This window comes from Hyperolius riggenbachi, chromosome 10 (genome assembly GCF_040937935.1).
Source record: "Hyperolius riggenbachi isolate aHypRig1 chromosome 10, aHypRig1.pri, whole genome shotgun sequence".
Taxonomy (NCBI): domain Eukaryota; kingdom Metazoa; phylum Chordata; class Amphibia; order Anura; family Hyperoliidae; genus Hyperolius; species Hyperolius riggenbachi.
In genome coordinates, this window is record NC_090655.1 from 161,913,718 (window position 1) to 161,930,312 (window position 16,595).

The window sequence follows — 16,595 nt, forward strand, 5'->3', positions numbered from 1 at the left end:
TCATGTGTCGATGGATTTTATTGTAGATTTACCTTGCTCTCAGGGTAATACTGTTACATGGGTAGTGGTTGACAGATTTAGTAAAATGGCTCACTTTGTTCCCTTGAGTAAGTTACCCTCTGCAAAAGAATTGGCAGAATTGTTTATTGTCCATGTTTTCCGTCTGCATGGTATCCCTGAAAACATTGTCTCTGACAGAGGAGTACAATTCGTCTCGCAGTTTTGGCGAGCATTTTGTTCTCGTATTGGCATATCATTGTCATTTTCCTCTGGATTTCATCCTGAGACTAATGGACAAACTGAGAGAACAAACCAGTCTTTGGAGCAATATCTCCGGTGTTTTGTATCTGATTGTCAGGACCAATGGTTCGAAGTTCTACCGTATGCAGAATTTGCTTTTAACAACCTTGCCAGTACCTCTACTAAAATGTCCCCATTTCAGATTGTCACAGGTTTAAATCCTAAGTTTGCTTCCCTATCAGGTACGTCTTCTGGGTTTCCAGTGTTGGAGGATTGGCTGTCACATATGGTTTCGTTATGGGACCAGGTTAAAAGAAATTTAGAGGTGGCAGTCAAACAGCAGAAAAAATTTGCTGATAAACATCGTTCTCAGGAATTTTCCTTTTCACCTGGTGATTTAGTCTGGGTCTCCACCCGTAACCTTTCTTTACGGCAGCCTTCTTCCAAACTGGGTCCCAGATATATAGGTCCTTACCCTGTAACAGAAAAAATCAATAACGTCACCTACAGGATTTCATTGCCTCAATCCATGCGGGGAGTCAATTCATTTCATGTTTCTCTGCTGAAACCGGCAGTTAATACCATGATATCTGACTCTCCACCACCTCCGGTCATTGTTGATGGAGAACCAGAATACGAAATTGAAAAAATTCTGGATTCTCGTAAAGTACGTAATTCTTTACAATACCTTGTTGACTGGAAGGGCTATGGCCCAGAAGAAAGATGTTGGGTCCCAACACGTCAGGTACATGCTAAAGAATTAATCCATCAATTTCATTTGAAATTTCCAGATAAACCAAGGTTGGAGTGTTCGGAGACCACTCCTCAGGGGAGGGGTACTGTAAGGATCCGCTCCTCTCGGCCGCAGTATGGTCTGAGGCGACGATTGAGGTAGAGTCAGCTAACACTTAGCAGGGGTTTATTTTAATAATATAAAATTATAGTTTGTAACCGTGCCTAGGATTGAACCCTGGTCTCCCACATCAGTGGTGGTGAGCTTGACCACTGTGCTATGGTTAATACACTCAGAAAGCTTTGCTGGTCAGCATTGGGTGGGTCAGCTGACCTGTTGTGGTCATCTGTTTCAGCTGATCTCACTGTCAGCTGATTTATGCCTGCCTGTGATTGGCTGCTGTATGCATGTGGCCGGCCACTGATTGGTTGCATGTAGTATATAAGTCTGCTGAGTGCTTCCTGTCATTGCCCGTGATAGCGTTAGCTAGTCTAGCTGCTGGGTGCGTGTATCCTGGTTGGAAAACTATTCTTTGTTGGATTACTTGGCTTTTTGACCTCTGCCTGATTTTGGACCTTCCTTGCTCGCTGCCTGAACTGACCCCGGAAACTCTCGACTACTCTCTTGCCTGCTCCTTCTGTACTGCGAATCTCGGATACCTGTGTTTGACCCCGGACTGTTATTGGACTCTGCTTTTGTTTCTTGTTTGGTGTTGGTGATCTATCTATACCCACCCTGCATTCAGCCTCAATATCTTGCGCCCTAAAGGCCTAGGTGTAACCGAAGTCGGGTAGGTGTTGTCTCTCACCTCCCGTTCAAGCGGGGACGCGCCACACAAGGCGAAGACGGCGGAGGTAGATTGGGACATTGAGGCTGATTCGTGGGTGGATAGGTTGCCAGGCCTTACAGTTGGCAATTCAACGACGCCACATGTAAGTTTGGGTCATCCTGCCGGTTCAAGCACGAGTGCTCGGGCTGCGGTGGGTCCCACCCGGTGTCCAGGTGCTGCAAACAGAAATGAGGAAGGACTTCTGAGGCTAGTAACAAGAGGGAGGACGCCGGTGAGAGTTCTAAGGATGGAGCCATTTCTATGTAAATACCCGCGTACGGAGGATGCTAATTTCTTACGGCTGGGTTTCATGGACGGCTTCGTTATTCCCAGCCAATGTGCATCGCGGGGGGATGTACCCCATCAAAATTTAAAGTCGGCATGTGCATTGCCGCAGGTTGTGTCAGGAAAACTGTGGAAGGAAATCAGGGCGGAAAGGGTGGCGGGCCCATTTGAGTTTTGCCCCATAGATGGCTTAATTGTTTCTCCGCTGGGGGTGGTTCCTAAGAAGGAACCAGGTTCCTTCCGCCTTATACATCACCTGTCTTTTCCGAAAGGGTCGTCGGTTAATGACGGTTTGGCGGAGCAAGACATATCTGTGGCATACACGTCATTCGACGTTGCGATCAGATGGGTTAGAAGGTTGGGGCGGGGTTCCCTCTTAGCCAAGACCGACATTGAGTCGGCTTTCAGATTGTTACCAGTTCACCCTTCTAGTTTTAGGTTATTGGGAATTTTCTGGCAGGAAAATTATTTTGTAGATTTATGCCTTCCCATGGATTGTTCTATCTCATGTTCTTTTTTCGAGAAGTTCAGCTGTTTTGTGGAGTGGGCGGTAAAAGAAGTTTCCGGGGTCCGCTCGGTCATACACTACCTGGATGATTTTTTGTTCATGGGTGGGGCGGACTCAGCTGATTGTTCTTCTGCCTTAAATGCGATGTATCAGGTTTGTAGTGATTTTGGGATCCCGCTCGCCCTTGCCAAGACGGAAGGTCCTTCCACGTCGTTAAAATTTTTGGGGATCCAAATCAATACGGATACCATGGAATGCAGCCTTCCATTAGACAAGGTCAGTGACCTTCAGCTTAATATCCAGGCAATGGTAGGTAGACGGAAAACCACATTGCGGGAACTCCAGTCCCTGCTGGGTAAATTGAATTTTGCCTGTAGGATCATGCCAATGGGTCGCATCTTCTGCAGACGGTTGGCGAGCGCGACGGCCGGTGTGCTTTCCCCCATCACCGCATTCGGCTGACGGCGGACATGAGGGAGGATTTAAGTATGTGGCTCACCTTCTTGCAGGATTTTAACGGTAGGGCCTTATGGATGGAAGAGGAGGTGAGTAACTTTGCGATTGAGTTATTTACTGACGCCTCCGGTGCTCACGGATTTGGGATTTTCATGGCAGGTGAGTGGTGTTCGGCCCCATGGGATCCGTCATGGGTTCAGGCTGGCTTTACGTCTAACATGGTGTTATTGGAACTGTTCCCCATTGTGGTGGCGATTCAGCTATGGGGATGGCGCTTGTCGAACAAGCGTATACGTTTCAATTGTGACAACATGGGTGTGGTATTAGCCGTAAATAAATTTTCGGCTTCCTCACCACCAGTGATTGGTGTAATGAGGCAGCTGGTTCTATTGTGCTTGCAGTTCAATATTTGTATTTTTGCAGTGCATTTGCCTGGGGTTGACAACATCATTGCTGATGCCCTCTCTCGATTCCAGTGGGACAGGTTTCGGGAGGCGGCTCCTACAGCGGAAGAGAGTGGGGTGATGATGTGGATGATTCCTTTCAAATGATTTCCTTGCTGATTCAAAGATCGTTGTCGGAGTCGTCATGGGCAGCGTACGCGCCGGTGTGGAAGGCGTGGGAGGTTCTGGCGGCTCAGGTGGGCGATTGTACATCTGATGAAGATCGCTCGTGCCTGCTCCTATACTTAGTAGGAAAGAATTTTGCGGAGGGCGCGTCAGCGGTGGCCATGGCTAAAAAATTGGCGGCATTGGCTTTTATGTTTAAATCTAGGAATCAAAGGGATGTCACAAAGGATTTTAGGGTGATGCAGGCCATGAAGGGTTTCAGGGCCGGATCGATATCGAGGGATTCCAGGCGCCCGGTTTCGTTTGAGATACTGGGAAAATTGGTCGCGGCGCTGCAGGGAGTTTGCTATTGCCAACAGGAGGTGGTGCTTTTCAGCACCGCATTTGTGTTAGCCTTCTTTGGGGCGTTTCGGGTGGGCGAGCTGGTCAGCAGGTCAAAAGTCCAGGTGGCGGGCATACTCGCTGAGGATGTATCAGTGCAGGATGAATCGGTTTCCATAATATTGAGGAAATCTAAAACGGATCGGTTGGGTAGGGGTAAGGTAGTCACGCTTTTTAAAGTTAGGGCTTTACTTTGCCCCAGGGAAAATATTTTACGTTTTCTGCCTCTCAGGCCGGCCTCTTCCCCGGTTTTTCTATCTCATGCGGACGGGTTGCCATTTACCTGCTTTCAGTTTTCTACAATTTTGCGTAAGTGCCTGGTTAAGGTGGGGTTTTCTCCCAGCGAATTTGCCCCCCACTCCTTTCGTATTGGGGCAGCAACTGAGGCGTCGCGTTGGGGGCTCAGTGAGGAAGTGGTTAAAAGAATAGGACGTTGGGATTCCATGAGATACAGGTCTTATGTTAGAATGCATTTGATGTGGGGGCGTGGCCAAGATGGCGAGCGGATAGCAGCAGAGGAAAGGAGCTCCGCCGTCCAGCATTCAATAATCCTGCTTGCCACGAGCCTAATAAGCACAGAAACAGAGCTGCGGATTCCTATAACGGCCCTGCTGATATTGATCGAAGCTGGAGCGATACGAACCGCCAGTGTCGCCAGGAAAAGAGCGGACTCTGAACCTCCGTTGCCGGCCACAGGAGAGGCCCCGGGCCCATCAAGTACACACAGGCCTACTGAGAGATACTCTCCCTACGAGGACGCCGCAATGTCGCAGAGAAGCAACAGAACAAATAAGGACAAGGAGAAAGATAAAGGGAAAATTCCTCCTGAAACATCAAACACATCACAGCCCTTACCGGCAAAAGAACCGAGGCAAAAGCAAGGCCGTCCAGAGGTGCCTCTCTCAGACCACGAGGCAGACCAAGATGGCGACCAGCCGACACCCCCAAACCCGTTCGAGATCCTGGATGCAATAAAACATTGCCAGGCTACTCTCACCCTGAAGATGGATGCCTATGAAGTAGGAATGGGACTGATACGCCAAGATATGTCCAAGCTACGGGACCGCACAAAAGCTGCAGAGCAGAGAATTTCAGATCTGGAAGATGTCCAGATATCACATGTGCGCGCCATACCACGGATGGATAAACGACTACTAGATCTTGAGTACAGAGCCATAGATGAAGAGAACCGTAACCGGCGCAACAATCTGCGACTGCTGGGGGTACCGGAGGGAGCTGAAGGAGAGAATGTACCGGACTTTGTCGAGTCTCTACTACGGAAGATTCTTCCAGATGATACTTTCTCATCTTTCTTCCTTATCGAGAGAGCGCACAGGATCCCTGCGAAAAGAGGCCCACCCGGGTCCCTACCACGTCCACTGATCTTCAAGCTGCTAAATTACCGGGATAGGGATGCAATACTGTCAGCAGCGAGGAAGGCGGGAGACCTCAAGTTTGAAAATACCTGGTTAATGATATTTGCGGACTTCACGGCTGAAACACAAAAGCAGCGCAAAGCATTCTCTCAGGTTAAAATTAAGCTGAGAGAAAAGAAAATAATATATGCCATGCTTTTTCCTGCGAAGCTGCGCGTACAAGATGGTGAGTCCACTTTATTTTTTGATAAACCTGAGGATGCTATGTCCTGAATTAAAGCTTTACCGGGGCAGGATTCCTAAGGTAGCTAAGGAGGGTAATAATAACTGCTGACTGTCCGTTAGTTAAAGTACTCAAACCAAATAAGGGTTACTATTCTGACAGTCTCTCCTACTACGCATGAGATGCAAGTCTACTTGTTTTCTGAGGACACTTTACCCCTATCAAAAACACGTTTCTATTATTGGTATAGTAAAAGGGCATAAGACAGACCTACCATAATTGTAGTGGGGACCACTGCCCCTCCCCATTCTAGCTGGAGCGGGGTACCCAGCCTAAATATGTTGCTTATTGAATGTATTTACCTACGAAAGACACTGTCAGCTCTTTCATACGCAAACAACAGCGGTGTTGCTGGATTGAAGTGATTAATGTTTGTTAGATCCAGACTGCTATATATACATAATACTTATGATTATGAAACAAAGCGTGATATGTGCCTAGCTAATGATACCCTGTCTGTGGCTTTGCCGGCCAGGGTGGGGGGGACGGGGAGCCTGTAAGGGCCCCGTCACTGGACCTAGCTGTTTGTTGGGTCTATACCCCGGCCTCGAGGGCTCCCTGTCTCCCGACTCCTCCCCTATCTCGGCTGGGATCTGACACAGAACGTGTTCACAATGTCTATACTCTTAAATGATCTAAACTGTAAACTGCAATATGAGTAATGTTGTGTAAGTACCCTGAGCTATACTAGAAATTCACTGGCTGGCGGGGACGGGTCCTGGGAGGGGGTGGAGGGGGTTCGCGGGTCCTTCTCCAAATTGTTACAGCGGGCGGGACAGGAGGTGCAGTGGAGCCTGATTAGCCCATAAAATACAGCAGCTTCAGAGAGTGGCACTCGGATCTGGATGCTATTCTATCAACCTATGATCACTATCTCAAGATGCACTAGTTTAACTCCTGCTTTTCACTTGCATCTATAATAACGTGAAAATGTATCTGGCAGATAAAATGATCCTGACTGACTATATTAGGCTTGCACATCCTATTTAATACTTGGTCCACCAGAGGGCAATCTCCCCCCACTAGCAGGAATGTCTCTGACAGTATACTGGTGCATCGGCTATGGAATGTGGTAACTCTGGGGCTCCGCTATGTCCTGTCCCACTGGGTATATAGTAAATATGTGGATAATATTACTGCTCATGGTACACTAATATTAAAAGAGGCACTAGTTTCAGTGGTCAACTTTTAAAGTTTGCAACTGTTTAAGATAAACTACCCCCAGTTTCAACTGGGGGATGCTGGATGGCGGGCCTCTGTTTTGTCTGCATCCACACCCCTCTTTACATTCCAACCAGCAGTTCTTCTCTGGGTATCTGCAACTTTCCCTACCCTCTTTACCTTCTAGACTGTACCTCTACTTTCCTCCCCTCTTCCTATTCCTCACTAACCCACTCCCTCTGTAATTTCACGAACGCTGGTTGGGGTTAAATTACTAGAGACAGAGGAAAATCTATAACTTCCTCTGTCAACTAGCAGTTAGTTGGGATCTAAGCTGCGGTACAATTCAGTTAATTTCAGTTACTGCAGCAGGGTATTTAAGGTTACTTGTTTATTGTTTTAGTTAAGCTTACTGAGATGGCAAAAAAACGCCTCAAGACACTCAACACAGGAGATATTACTGCTCACTTAGCACACTGGTCCTCCCCGCACGTACCCTCCTTACCTGCTCTGTTCACCCCTTCAAATCAAGATACAAACGGAGTCCTCCCTTAAAATAATATCCTGGAATGTTAGAGGCTTAAGATCCCCTTTCAAACGCTCATTAATGTTCCAATACCTAATAAAGCACAAACCTAACATTCTGATATTGCAAGAAACACACTTAGAGGGAGCCTCTACAAAGCTTTTATCTAAACCATGGGTCGGTAAGGCCTATCACTCCACCTTCTCTACATTCTCTAGAGGTGTCTCTATTCTCATCAATAAAAACATCATGCACAAAATAATAAGTACATATTCAGACCAAGATGGCAGATTTGTAATCACCCATCTAATACTCTCAGGTACAGTGTTCTGCATTGTAGGGGTATATGCGCCACCTCCCCTGCAAAAAGCACTATTAGACTCCTTAACGTCCCTAATACAAAAATATTTACCTGCCAAGCTACTAATAATAGGGGACTTTAATGACATACTAATGACTGGGAAGGACTCGACCAACCCAAACAGATTACATAACTCTGACCTTACTACTTGGGCAGATGCCCTTTCCCTAACTGAACTCTGGAGATGGAAGAACTCCCAAGGCATGGCGTACTCACACTTCTCAGCAGTGCATCGTACTGCATCAATAATTGATCTGGCCTTTGCAAACGTTGACCTCCTTACGGTGGTCTCAGGGGCATCCTACTTACCAAGCGGACTTTCAGACCATGCTCCCTGGAGATTACTTGTAGATTGGGAACCAGATATGATAGATCTCTCTGGAAGTTAGATCCAAAATGGATAAATGACAAAGAAATTGGGGAAAAGATTACACAGGCAGTCCAACAATATTGGGATATTAACATAGACACAGCAAATGAGAAAATAGTGTGGGACGCTTTTAAAGCTACAATTAGAGGAGATTACATTAGTCAAATTTCAGCCCGGAGGAAAAACTTTGATAATACCCTAACGGCTCTTCAAAATGAAGAAAGAAATGCCACCTCAGCATATGCACAGTCCCCAGATTCATCTACATTTTCTGATCTTATGCAGGCCCAGAGAAGTTTAAACCTACATTTAACTGACCTTACAAGAATCTCTCTAAAAGAATGGCAGCAATTAGTTTTTGAAAAAGGGGACAAAAACGGGAAATTACTGGCAAATCTCTCAAGGAACCCTACTGCACAATCTAATATCCCTGAAATTCGCCTACAGTCTGGAGAGATTTCCACAAGTCCCTCTCAAATCCTCCAAACATTTTATAATTACTATAATAAGCTCTACAATTCCTCTTATGAAAACCCAAACTTAGAATGCTCCCATTTACTGGATGATTTAAATATGCCAACACTTGCTGAAGAGACCTCGGCTGAACTGGTGACTGAAATCTCTGAAGAAGAGATTCTAGATGCTATTTCCTCTTTCCCATCGCAGAAATCCCCTGGCCCTGATGGAATCCCAATAGAATTTTATAAAAGATACTCACGATTAATAGCCTCGCACTTTAAATCCGTACTGAATAAATGTCTAGCAGAAGGAGAGCTACCCCAGACTTTCTATCAAGCCCATGTAATACTAATTCCAAAACCAGATAAAGACCCACTAGATTGCCAGTCATACCGACCAATTTCTCTACTGAACAACGATTTAAAAATTCTCACAAAAATACTGACTACTAGAATAAATAAACACATATCAGAGATCATTCAGTCCTGATCAGACCGGCTTTATGCCACACAAAACCACAGACATCAATCTCAGAAGAATTTTTACACACATACAGATGTCTGAACACACCGATTCTCCCAGGGCACTGGCCTTCCTAGACATACAACGGGCATTCGACTCGGTGGAGTGGCGCTATTTATGGTCCACACTTAATAAATTGGGGTTTGGGGAAAAGCTAATCTCATGGCTAAAATCAATCTACAAGCTGCCCACCTTCGCAAATAAGACTTGGTACCCAGGTTTCTGCTTGCGTCGGGCTCTTCAGGGGCACTAGACAGGGGTGCCCTCTCTCTCCAGCCCTATTCGCTATTGCAATGGAAACGATTGCTACCGCTCTGAGACAAAATCGCAACATCCGGGGCTTTTCTGTTGGGGGACTGGAGGAGAGGGTATCCCTTTATGCAGATGACTTGGTAGTATACGTATAGGACCCAGAGACCTCTCTGAAAGCAATCTATGAGACGTTTCTGGCCTTCGCCCCATATACGGGCCTAGTGGTAAATCAGGCTAAATCTAAACTTCTACTACTAAGCACCACAAGTTTAAACCAATCCCAAATGGAGACGGTATCCAGAACTAAATACCTAGGGGTCACTATATCCAAAAACACAAAAGATTATCTCATCGATAACATCTTACCGCTAATCACATATACCAAACAAAAACTGCTAGGCTGGCAGTCCCTTCCCCTATCTCTTACAGGTAGGATAAACCTAATCAAGATGAAACTTCTACCAAAGTATTTATATATGTTCCGTAATTGCCCCACTTGGATCCCACAAACCTTCTTCAAGCAATTAACGTCAATTCTTATGAGTTTTATCTGGTATAATAAAATCCCCAGAATTAGCATTAGGAAGCTCAGGAGACCTTGGGAGGAGGGGGGACTGGCTTTTCCAGACCTATTTAAATACTACTTGGCCAGTCAACTGGTGACTGCACACTGGTGGCTGAAGCAAGACCCTACAAATGCTGCAGTTGTCTTAGATGCTGCCCGCCTAGGCTCCTTTGAAGCCTTAAAGCAAATCTTATATAGAGGGACTACCGCGCCATACCCATTAACCAACAATATGCGACAAATTATAAAGGCCTGGGACTTGGTGCACAAATGGTCCCATCCCCCAGATAATCAAATATCACCTAATACTCCATTATGGAACAACCCAAAGCTATCACACTTCTACACAATATCAGATCCAATCATTTGGATATCTAGGGGAGTATCGCACCTGCAGCACATCGTGCAATCGGGCAAGCTAATCCAATTTGACTCCTTGAAAGAGACCTTCTCTCTTCCCAATACACACTTTTTTTGTTTTCTACAGATACGCCATGCCTTCGGGGCTCAATTTGGAAGCAACCAGGTTAGACTTAATACGGCCGAAATTGAAGATATCCTATCAAACGAAAATGCTAAAAAACTTATGTCAACAGTCTACCAACACATTACCTTATTAACTGAACCCCACCTTAGTATTTATAAAGCCCCATGGTTAAACCTTATCCCAACTCTGGACGATGAAGAATGGGAGGATGTATGGATTAAACCATTTAAATTTCTAGTAGCGACTAGAGACAGACTAATTCAGTACAAAATACTTCATAGAGCATACCTCGCCCCGTTTCAGCTGTCCAGATTTGATAGATTGAATCCTGTGCAATGCTGGAGATGTACAGCAAGGGATGCTGGATTGGACCATATGTTGTGGTCATGCCCTGGGATATCCCCCATTTGGGAGGAGATCTGTGCATATATAACAAAAATCACTAAAATTAACGTATCAGTTGACCCTTACCATTGTATCCTGGGAGATACTACCAAGCTGGCCCCTCAAAATACCCAAAGATCGCTGACTGGTCTTCTACTATACTATTATCGCAAGGCAATTATCCTTAACTGGAAAAAAAAAGAGGCTCCCTCCTTGCAACTCTGGAAGAAGCTGATCAATGAATCCCTACACCTATATAAAGCGGCGTATATAGCTAGGGGATGCCCACAAAAGTTTGAAAAGGTGTGGAAACCCTGGTCAAGTAATAAGGATACCTCTTAAGAAAGGACAAATAATCAATTAAAAATAAAAGTGAGTAGGCTCCTGCAACCTCATACATTCGAACTGTCAACTATCCTGAATCTAGCAGTTATAAGACGGTAATACCCTGGGTAGTTATGAAGAAGAGGGGGTGGGTGGGGAGTAGGGCGGCGGGAGGAAACATGGAATGAATGTGGTGCTGTCAATGTAAGCTTTATGTTCAACTGTCTGTTTAGCTCACCTGCGTGTGAGCATCTCACTGTCCAAGTGTTGTATGTTGTTGTTCTTTAAAAATCAATAAAAAGAATTTAAAAAAAAAAAGAATGCATTTGATGTAAAGTAGCTATGTTAATGGAGACTGTTTTTCTTTGGTTCCGTTTCTCCCCTTTTTGTTGTTTTGTTTTCTTGTCTTGCAGGTCAACCAGCCCTGGTGTGGATATTCGGGCATTCTTATGTCTCTAGAGGGGCGCGAAGAGCTGCGGTTCGCCCGGAGGGGCGCCAGCTGGGATTCCCGAGGCAGGAGGTCCGGATCCGGTGGCTGGGTTTTCCTGGCATGTTGTGGGCTCGGGTTTTGCCCGAAATTAGGAAGTATGCTCAATGGGATAGGGCACCTGATGTGTTGGTGTTGCACGTAGGTGGGAACGACGTGGCGAAAAAATCAACCAGGTGCATTATACGAGATATAAAATTTGACTTCCTTAGACTTAGGCGGGAGTTTCCGGCCACGGTTTTAGTGTGGTCGGATGTGATTGTCAGATCCTCTTGGAGGGGGGCTAGATCAGTGCAGAAAGTCAACAGAGCAAGAGTCAAGTTAAATAAGGAGGTGGCAAAGTTTGTGACTCAGAACGGGGGAGTGGCGGTCAGGCACGTTGAGTTAGAGTGATCTCCATTTGCTACTTAGTAGGGATGGAGTTCATTTGAATGACATAGGAACGGATTTGTGGGCGTTAGCAACAAGTGAGAGTGTCTCGGTGGGCAAGCAGCTGTCCCTGAGCCGGTGACCACGGCGGGGGCCGGTTACAGGCTGCTTGCCAGTTATCCTGGATTTCTACAGGTGGTGTTTATAGAGACCCCTTACCTCAGCTCTCTGAAGTGATCTGTTTTAGTGCTAATATTGTTAAATAAACTGGCTGCTCTGGCCTATTAGAGACCCCTTACCTCAGCTCTCTGAAGTGATCTGTTTTAGTGCTAATATTGTTAAATAAATGGGCGGCTCTGGCCTATTAAATCCAGCTGGCTGTCCGTGTGTTTATTGGGTTTATTCAGGGTTGGGGTGGTTCAATATCCGGGGAGGCTAGGCCACTGACACTATCATGTGTAATTTGTTAGTGTCAGTCAGTCAGACTTTGAGCTGCAGCATCTGCCTGCTAGTTAGGTCTTGTGTCTGTGTGTGTGCTGTGCAGTCCAGGTCTCCTGCTGCTGGCTGGCCTGCTATTAGCCTTAGCTAGCTAGGAGTTACAGTATAGGTAGGTAGGATTAGTGTTCTTGTGTAGTTATTGCCATGCTATTCGTTGTTAGAGAGTCAGAGTAGTACTGTGTTAGCTACTACAGATTATTGCAGTGCTGCTGACTGAGCAGTGAGCAGTGTCAGTGTGTCTTGTTCTACTCTGCTGTCTGTCACTCCATGCTGATTCAAAGTCCAAGCCCGCTATTAATAAAGTAAAAGTACCCCACACATCATCTGTGACATGACATATCTTGTACTATGTCTGGCACTGGCAGCCGGGGGGGGGGGGGTCAGCAAGGCCAAGACGAGAGGGAGCAACATTGCGGCCTTCGTCAGCAGTTCTGCCGCCTCAGTCTCCATTCCGCCGCTTGCCACTGGCCGTCCAGCTGTTAGGGGGAGTCACGCTGCAGAGACGCAGCAGCGTGTAGCGGCCATTTTCAAGCAGGCTCGGCGACGCAAATTGGAGGAGAAAGACGCCGCGCCTGTGATGCAGCTGATGGTGGATGACGAGCAGGCAACCACCAGCCCTACAAAACACATTCTGGACGTAATGGGTGGTTATTGGGGGGGGGGGAGTCCGTCCATGATGTGTCAGCAGAAGAGGAGTTTGAGGCGGGTTCATCATCCCAGCAGTTGTTCGAGGAGGGGGAGTATGATGTTGATGACGAGATGAAGGACCAGGACTACCATCCACAGGAGGGGGATGTCAGCTCTGACTCTGAGGAGGAAAATGCGTCAGTGGGTCTGGCGCGGAGGATCAGCATCGCTGACATTGGCAGGAGCAGCAGTGGGCATGGAATGCGTGACCCACAGCCTGCTGCTTCATCTGCCACTACTACCACCAAGCGCACCACTCAGTCCCAGGCCCCAACCACCACAAGGATAAAATCATCAGCAGCATCCCATTCTGGGCATAAGGAAAAATTGCACTCCCAATCTGGCAGTTTTTTTATCTGCCCTCACTGGAAAGCAAGTTTGTGACTTGTAATGTGTGCCATGTGAAGCTGAGCAGAGGGTCTAACCCAGGCATGGGCAAACTTGGCCCTCCAGCTGTTAAGGAACTACAAATCCCACAATGCATTTGCCTTTATGAGTCATGACTTTGGCTGTCAGACTTCTGCAATGCATTGTGGGACTTGTAGTTCTTCATCAGCTGGAGGGCCAAGTTTGCCCATGCCTGGTCTAACCCCTCCAACTATGGCACCTCCAGCTTCATAAACCATCTGGAAAAAAAGCAAAAACAAGAGCACGAGGCATTCAAGAGGCTGAAGGAAGCTGGCGCTGGCCCTTGCAGTGGTCAGAGCACCATAACCCTCTTTGCCACTCCTGCGGACACTGAGGCCTTTTCAGGCAGCCAGTCCTCATCAGTGGTCTCCTCTGCTCCCTCCTCGGCAAGCCAAAAATGCCACCAGACCCTGCTGAGCAAGTCCTTTGTGGTCAGGGCTCAGCCTCCCGGCAGCCGTCGCATACGCCAGCTGAACGGCCTGCTTGCACGGGCCATATCCTCCTAGCTCCTCCTCCCAGCTCCTCCCGTACTCATTTGTGCAGGAGGGGAGCCAGATGCATGCGCTCCTGCAGCGCGCAGCACCGGATTGGCCAATACCCAGCCGGCACTACTTTGCACTGCACCAATTTGTAAAGGCCAACGTGGAACGTTGGCTTGACCATGCGGTGGGTGAGCGGGTCCATGTGATAATGGACTCATGGAGCAGCCGGTTCGGGACTATTTGGCCTTCACTGCACACTGGGTCAGTTTGGTGGAAGTGGGTGAGGAGGGAACAGCAGCAGCAGCAGCATCATCACCCCAGTGGGTGTTACCACCCCGCAGCAGGGCCAGGGGAAGTGCAGCAGGTTCCAGCTCTGATCTAGTTCCATCCTCCGGCAAACCTGCCGCCAAACACCCCCACCTCAACAGCAGCGTGAAGGCCCACCACTGCCAAGCACTACTGGAAATGGTCAGCCTGGGGAAGAACAGACACAATGTGGGCTGCACGACTGCTGTGTGGAACCAAGTCCTGATGTTAATTGACAACCATTTTTTCGGGGGGGGGGGGGGGGGGAGGGGGGGGGTTAAGTCCCCACATCATCAAATAGTGTTTCCCTTAAAAAAAAAAGAAAATGATGCTACATGCCTCATTTACCCTAAAAAAAACATTTTAGAAGCAATTTAAAGGCCACTTCCGGTTTTCTACTCGGGTATCTGAATCCGGGCGGATATCTCCGATTCTGGTTCGGATATCCGAATAGGATTCGGGTACAAAAAAGTTTGAATTCGGATATCCGATTCGGATCGGATTTCTAGCTATCCGGATCTGAATTCTATTCGGATTTTGAAAAGGGGTATCCGAACAGCACTGTTTACGAGCATCAGTACGTGCCACAAACAAAGCTAAGGAAAGGATTTGATATAAAAACTATACATGTAGGAGGTTATGAGAGGCTGCATCTTATGTTTTGTTTCCAAGTCCACTTGCAACAGCAAACAAATATTATTTAAAGGACCACTTTTGCAAAAAATATTAAAATTTAAAGCTTTTTGCATTCATTTAACATGTAAATTTCTCCATAGTAAAGTGCACTCTAAAAATTACTTTTTTTCCTGTGTCCTTGTCACTTACATTAAAGAGGAACTGTAACGACAAAACGTCCCCTGGGGGGTACTCACTTCGGGTGGCGGAAGCCTCCGGATCCTAATGAGGCTTCCCACGCCGTCCTCCGTCCCTCAGGAGTCTCGCTGAAGCCCTCCGTGCAGCGGTGACGTCAATATTTACCTTCCCGGCTCCTGCACAGGCGCTCTGACGGCTGTCGGCTCCGAAGTAGGTGGAAATACCCGATCGCCGTCGGGTCTGCTCTACTGCGAAGGCGCAAGTTTCCGGCGCCTGCGCAGTAGAGCGGACCCGACGGAGATCGGGTATTTCCGTCTATTTCCGTGCCGAAAGCAGCCACAGCGCCCCCGCTGGAGCCAGCAAAGGTAAATATTGAAGTCACAGTCGGGCCTGTCGCCGGCTGTTCGGAGGGCTGCAGCGAGACCCCCGTGGGACAGAGGACGGCGTGGGAAGCCTCATTAGGATCCGGAGGCTTCCCCCACCCGAGGTGAGTACCCCCCAGGGGAGGTTTTTCATGTTACAAAGTCTCTTTAAGTAGTAAAATCTGACAGCTCTTGACAGGTTTAAATTATGACTGTCCATCTCCTCATAGGGGGATTCTCAGGGATTTCTTCATTTCAAAAGCACTTATTTAATAGCTGTTGTTCAGTCCAACTGCCAAAACAGAGTACTTGCAAGTAGGAAGGCCAGTCAGCGCCCTTCCTCTAGCCATGCTACAGGGATTTGCTTACATGATGCGGAAAACTGCAGCATGCCATACAGCAACCTGTTGATTTCAATAGGCTAAATGTCCCCGTCAATTTGCATGTGGAGAGGCACAAATGCAAATGTGCTGTATCCAGACTCCAGTGTAGGGTATAAACTTCAGCTTTTTTTCTTTTTTTTTGCTCTTTAGGGGTAAACAAATACATCTACTGTCATTGTAATGTAGCTGATTAAAAAAAGTTAATAAACAGAAGCAGAAGTTTTTACTTACTCAACTGGCACTTGAATTATAGCAGGAGAGGTAGAGCTATTTTCTTTACCAGTTTCCTGCCCATTGCTGAGACTGGTATTCTGAAAAAGATTACTGAGCCCAGCTACCTTTCCTTTCTGGATGGCCCGAAGTGATTGTCGATGATATTCTGCTCGGGCCCTGCGGGCTTTGTGTGTGCGGTCTTCATCAGCTGCCTTTGACTTACGCACTGTAAAACAGAAACAGCGAACATTATGGTCTCAATTCGCTAAGCATTACAGCATTCGATAATGCAGAAAACAGATAATATCACCGGTCAGTAGAGTAGTCCCGAACGGTTTGGCCGTGAACTTATTCGTGCGAACATCACTGGTTCACGTTCGCGTCAAAACGCGAACTTTATGGCGAGTTAGATCCGCCCCTATACTACATGATTGGGGTAAACTTTGACCCTCTAAATCACAGTCAGCTGAAACATGGCAGCCAATCAGGCTGCACTCCCTCCTGGAGCCCCCCCCC

The 16,595-nt window shown here is 47.1% G+C and overlaps 1 protein-coding gene across 1 annotated transcript in view; it reads right to left on the reverse strand.

The window, feature by feature from the left end:
- The window catches only part of SH2D4B (SH2 domain containing 4B), a 1,318,135-nt gene that overhangs the window by 290,129 nt on the left and 1,011,411 nt on the right, over positions 1 to 16,595 (reverse strand). Inside the window, exon 7 of the mRNA XM_068258963.1 lies at positions 16,098 to 16,305. Within this exon, the coding sequence (XP_068115064.1) occupies positions 16,098 to 16,305 (208 nt within the window). The remainder of the gene's footprint in view (positions 1 to 16,097; positions 16,306 to 16,595) is intronic.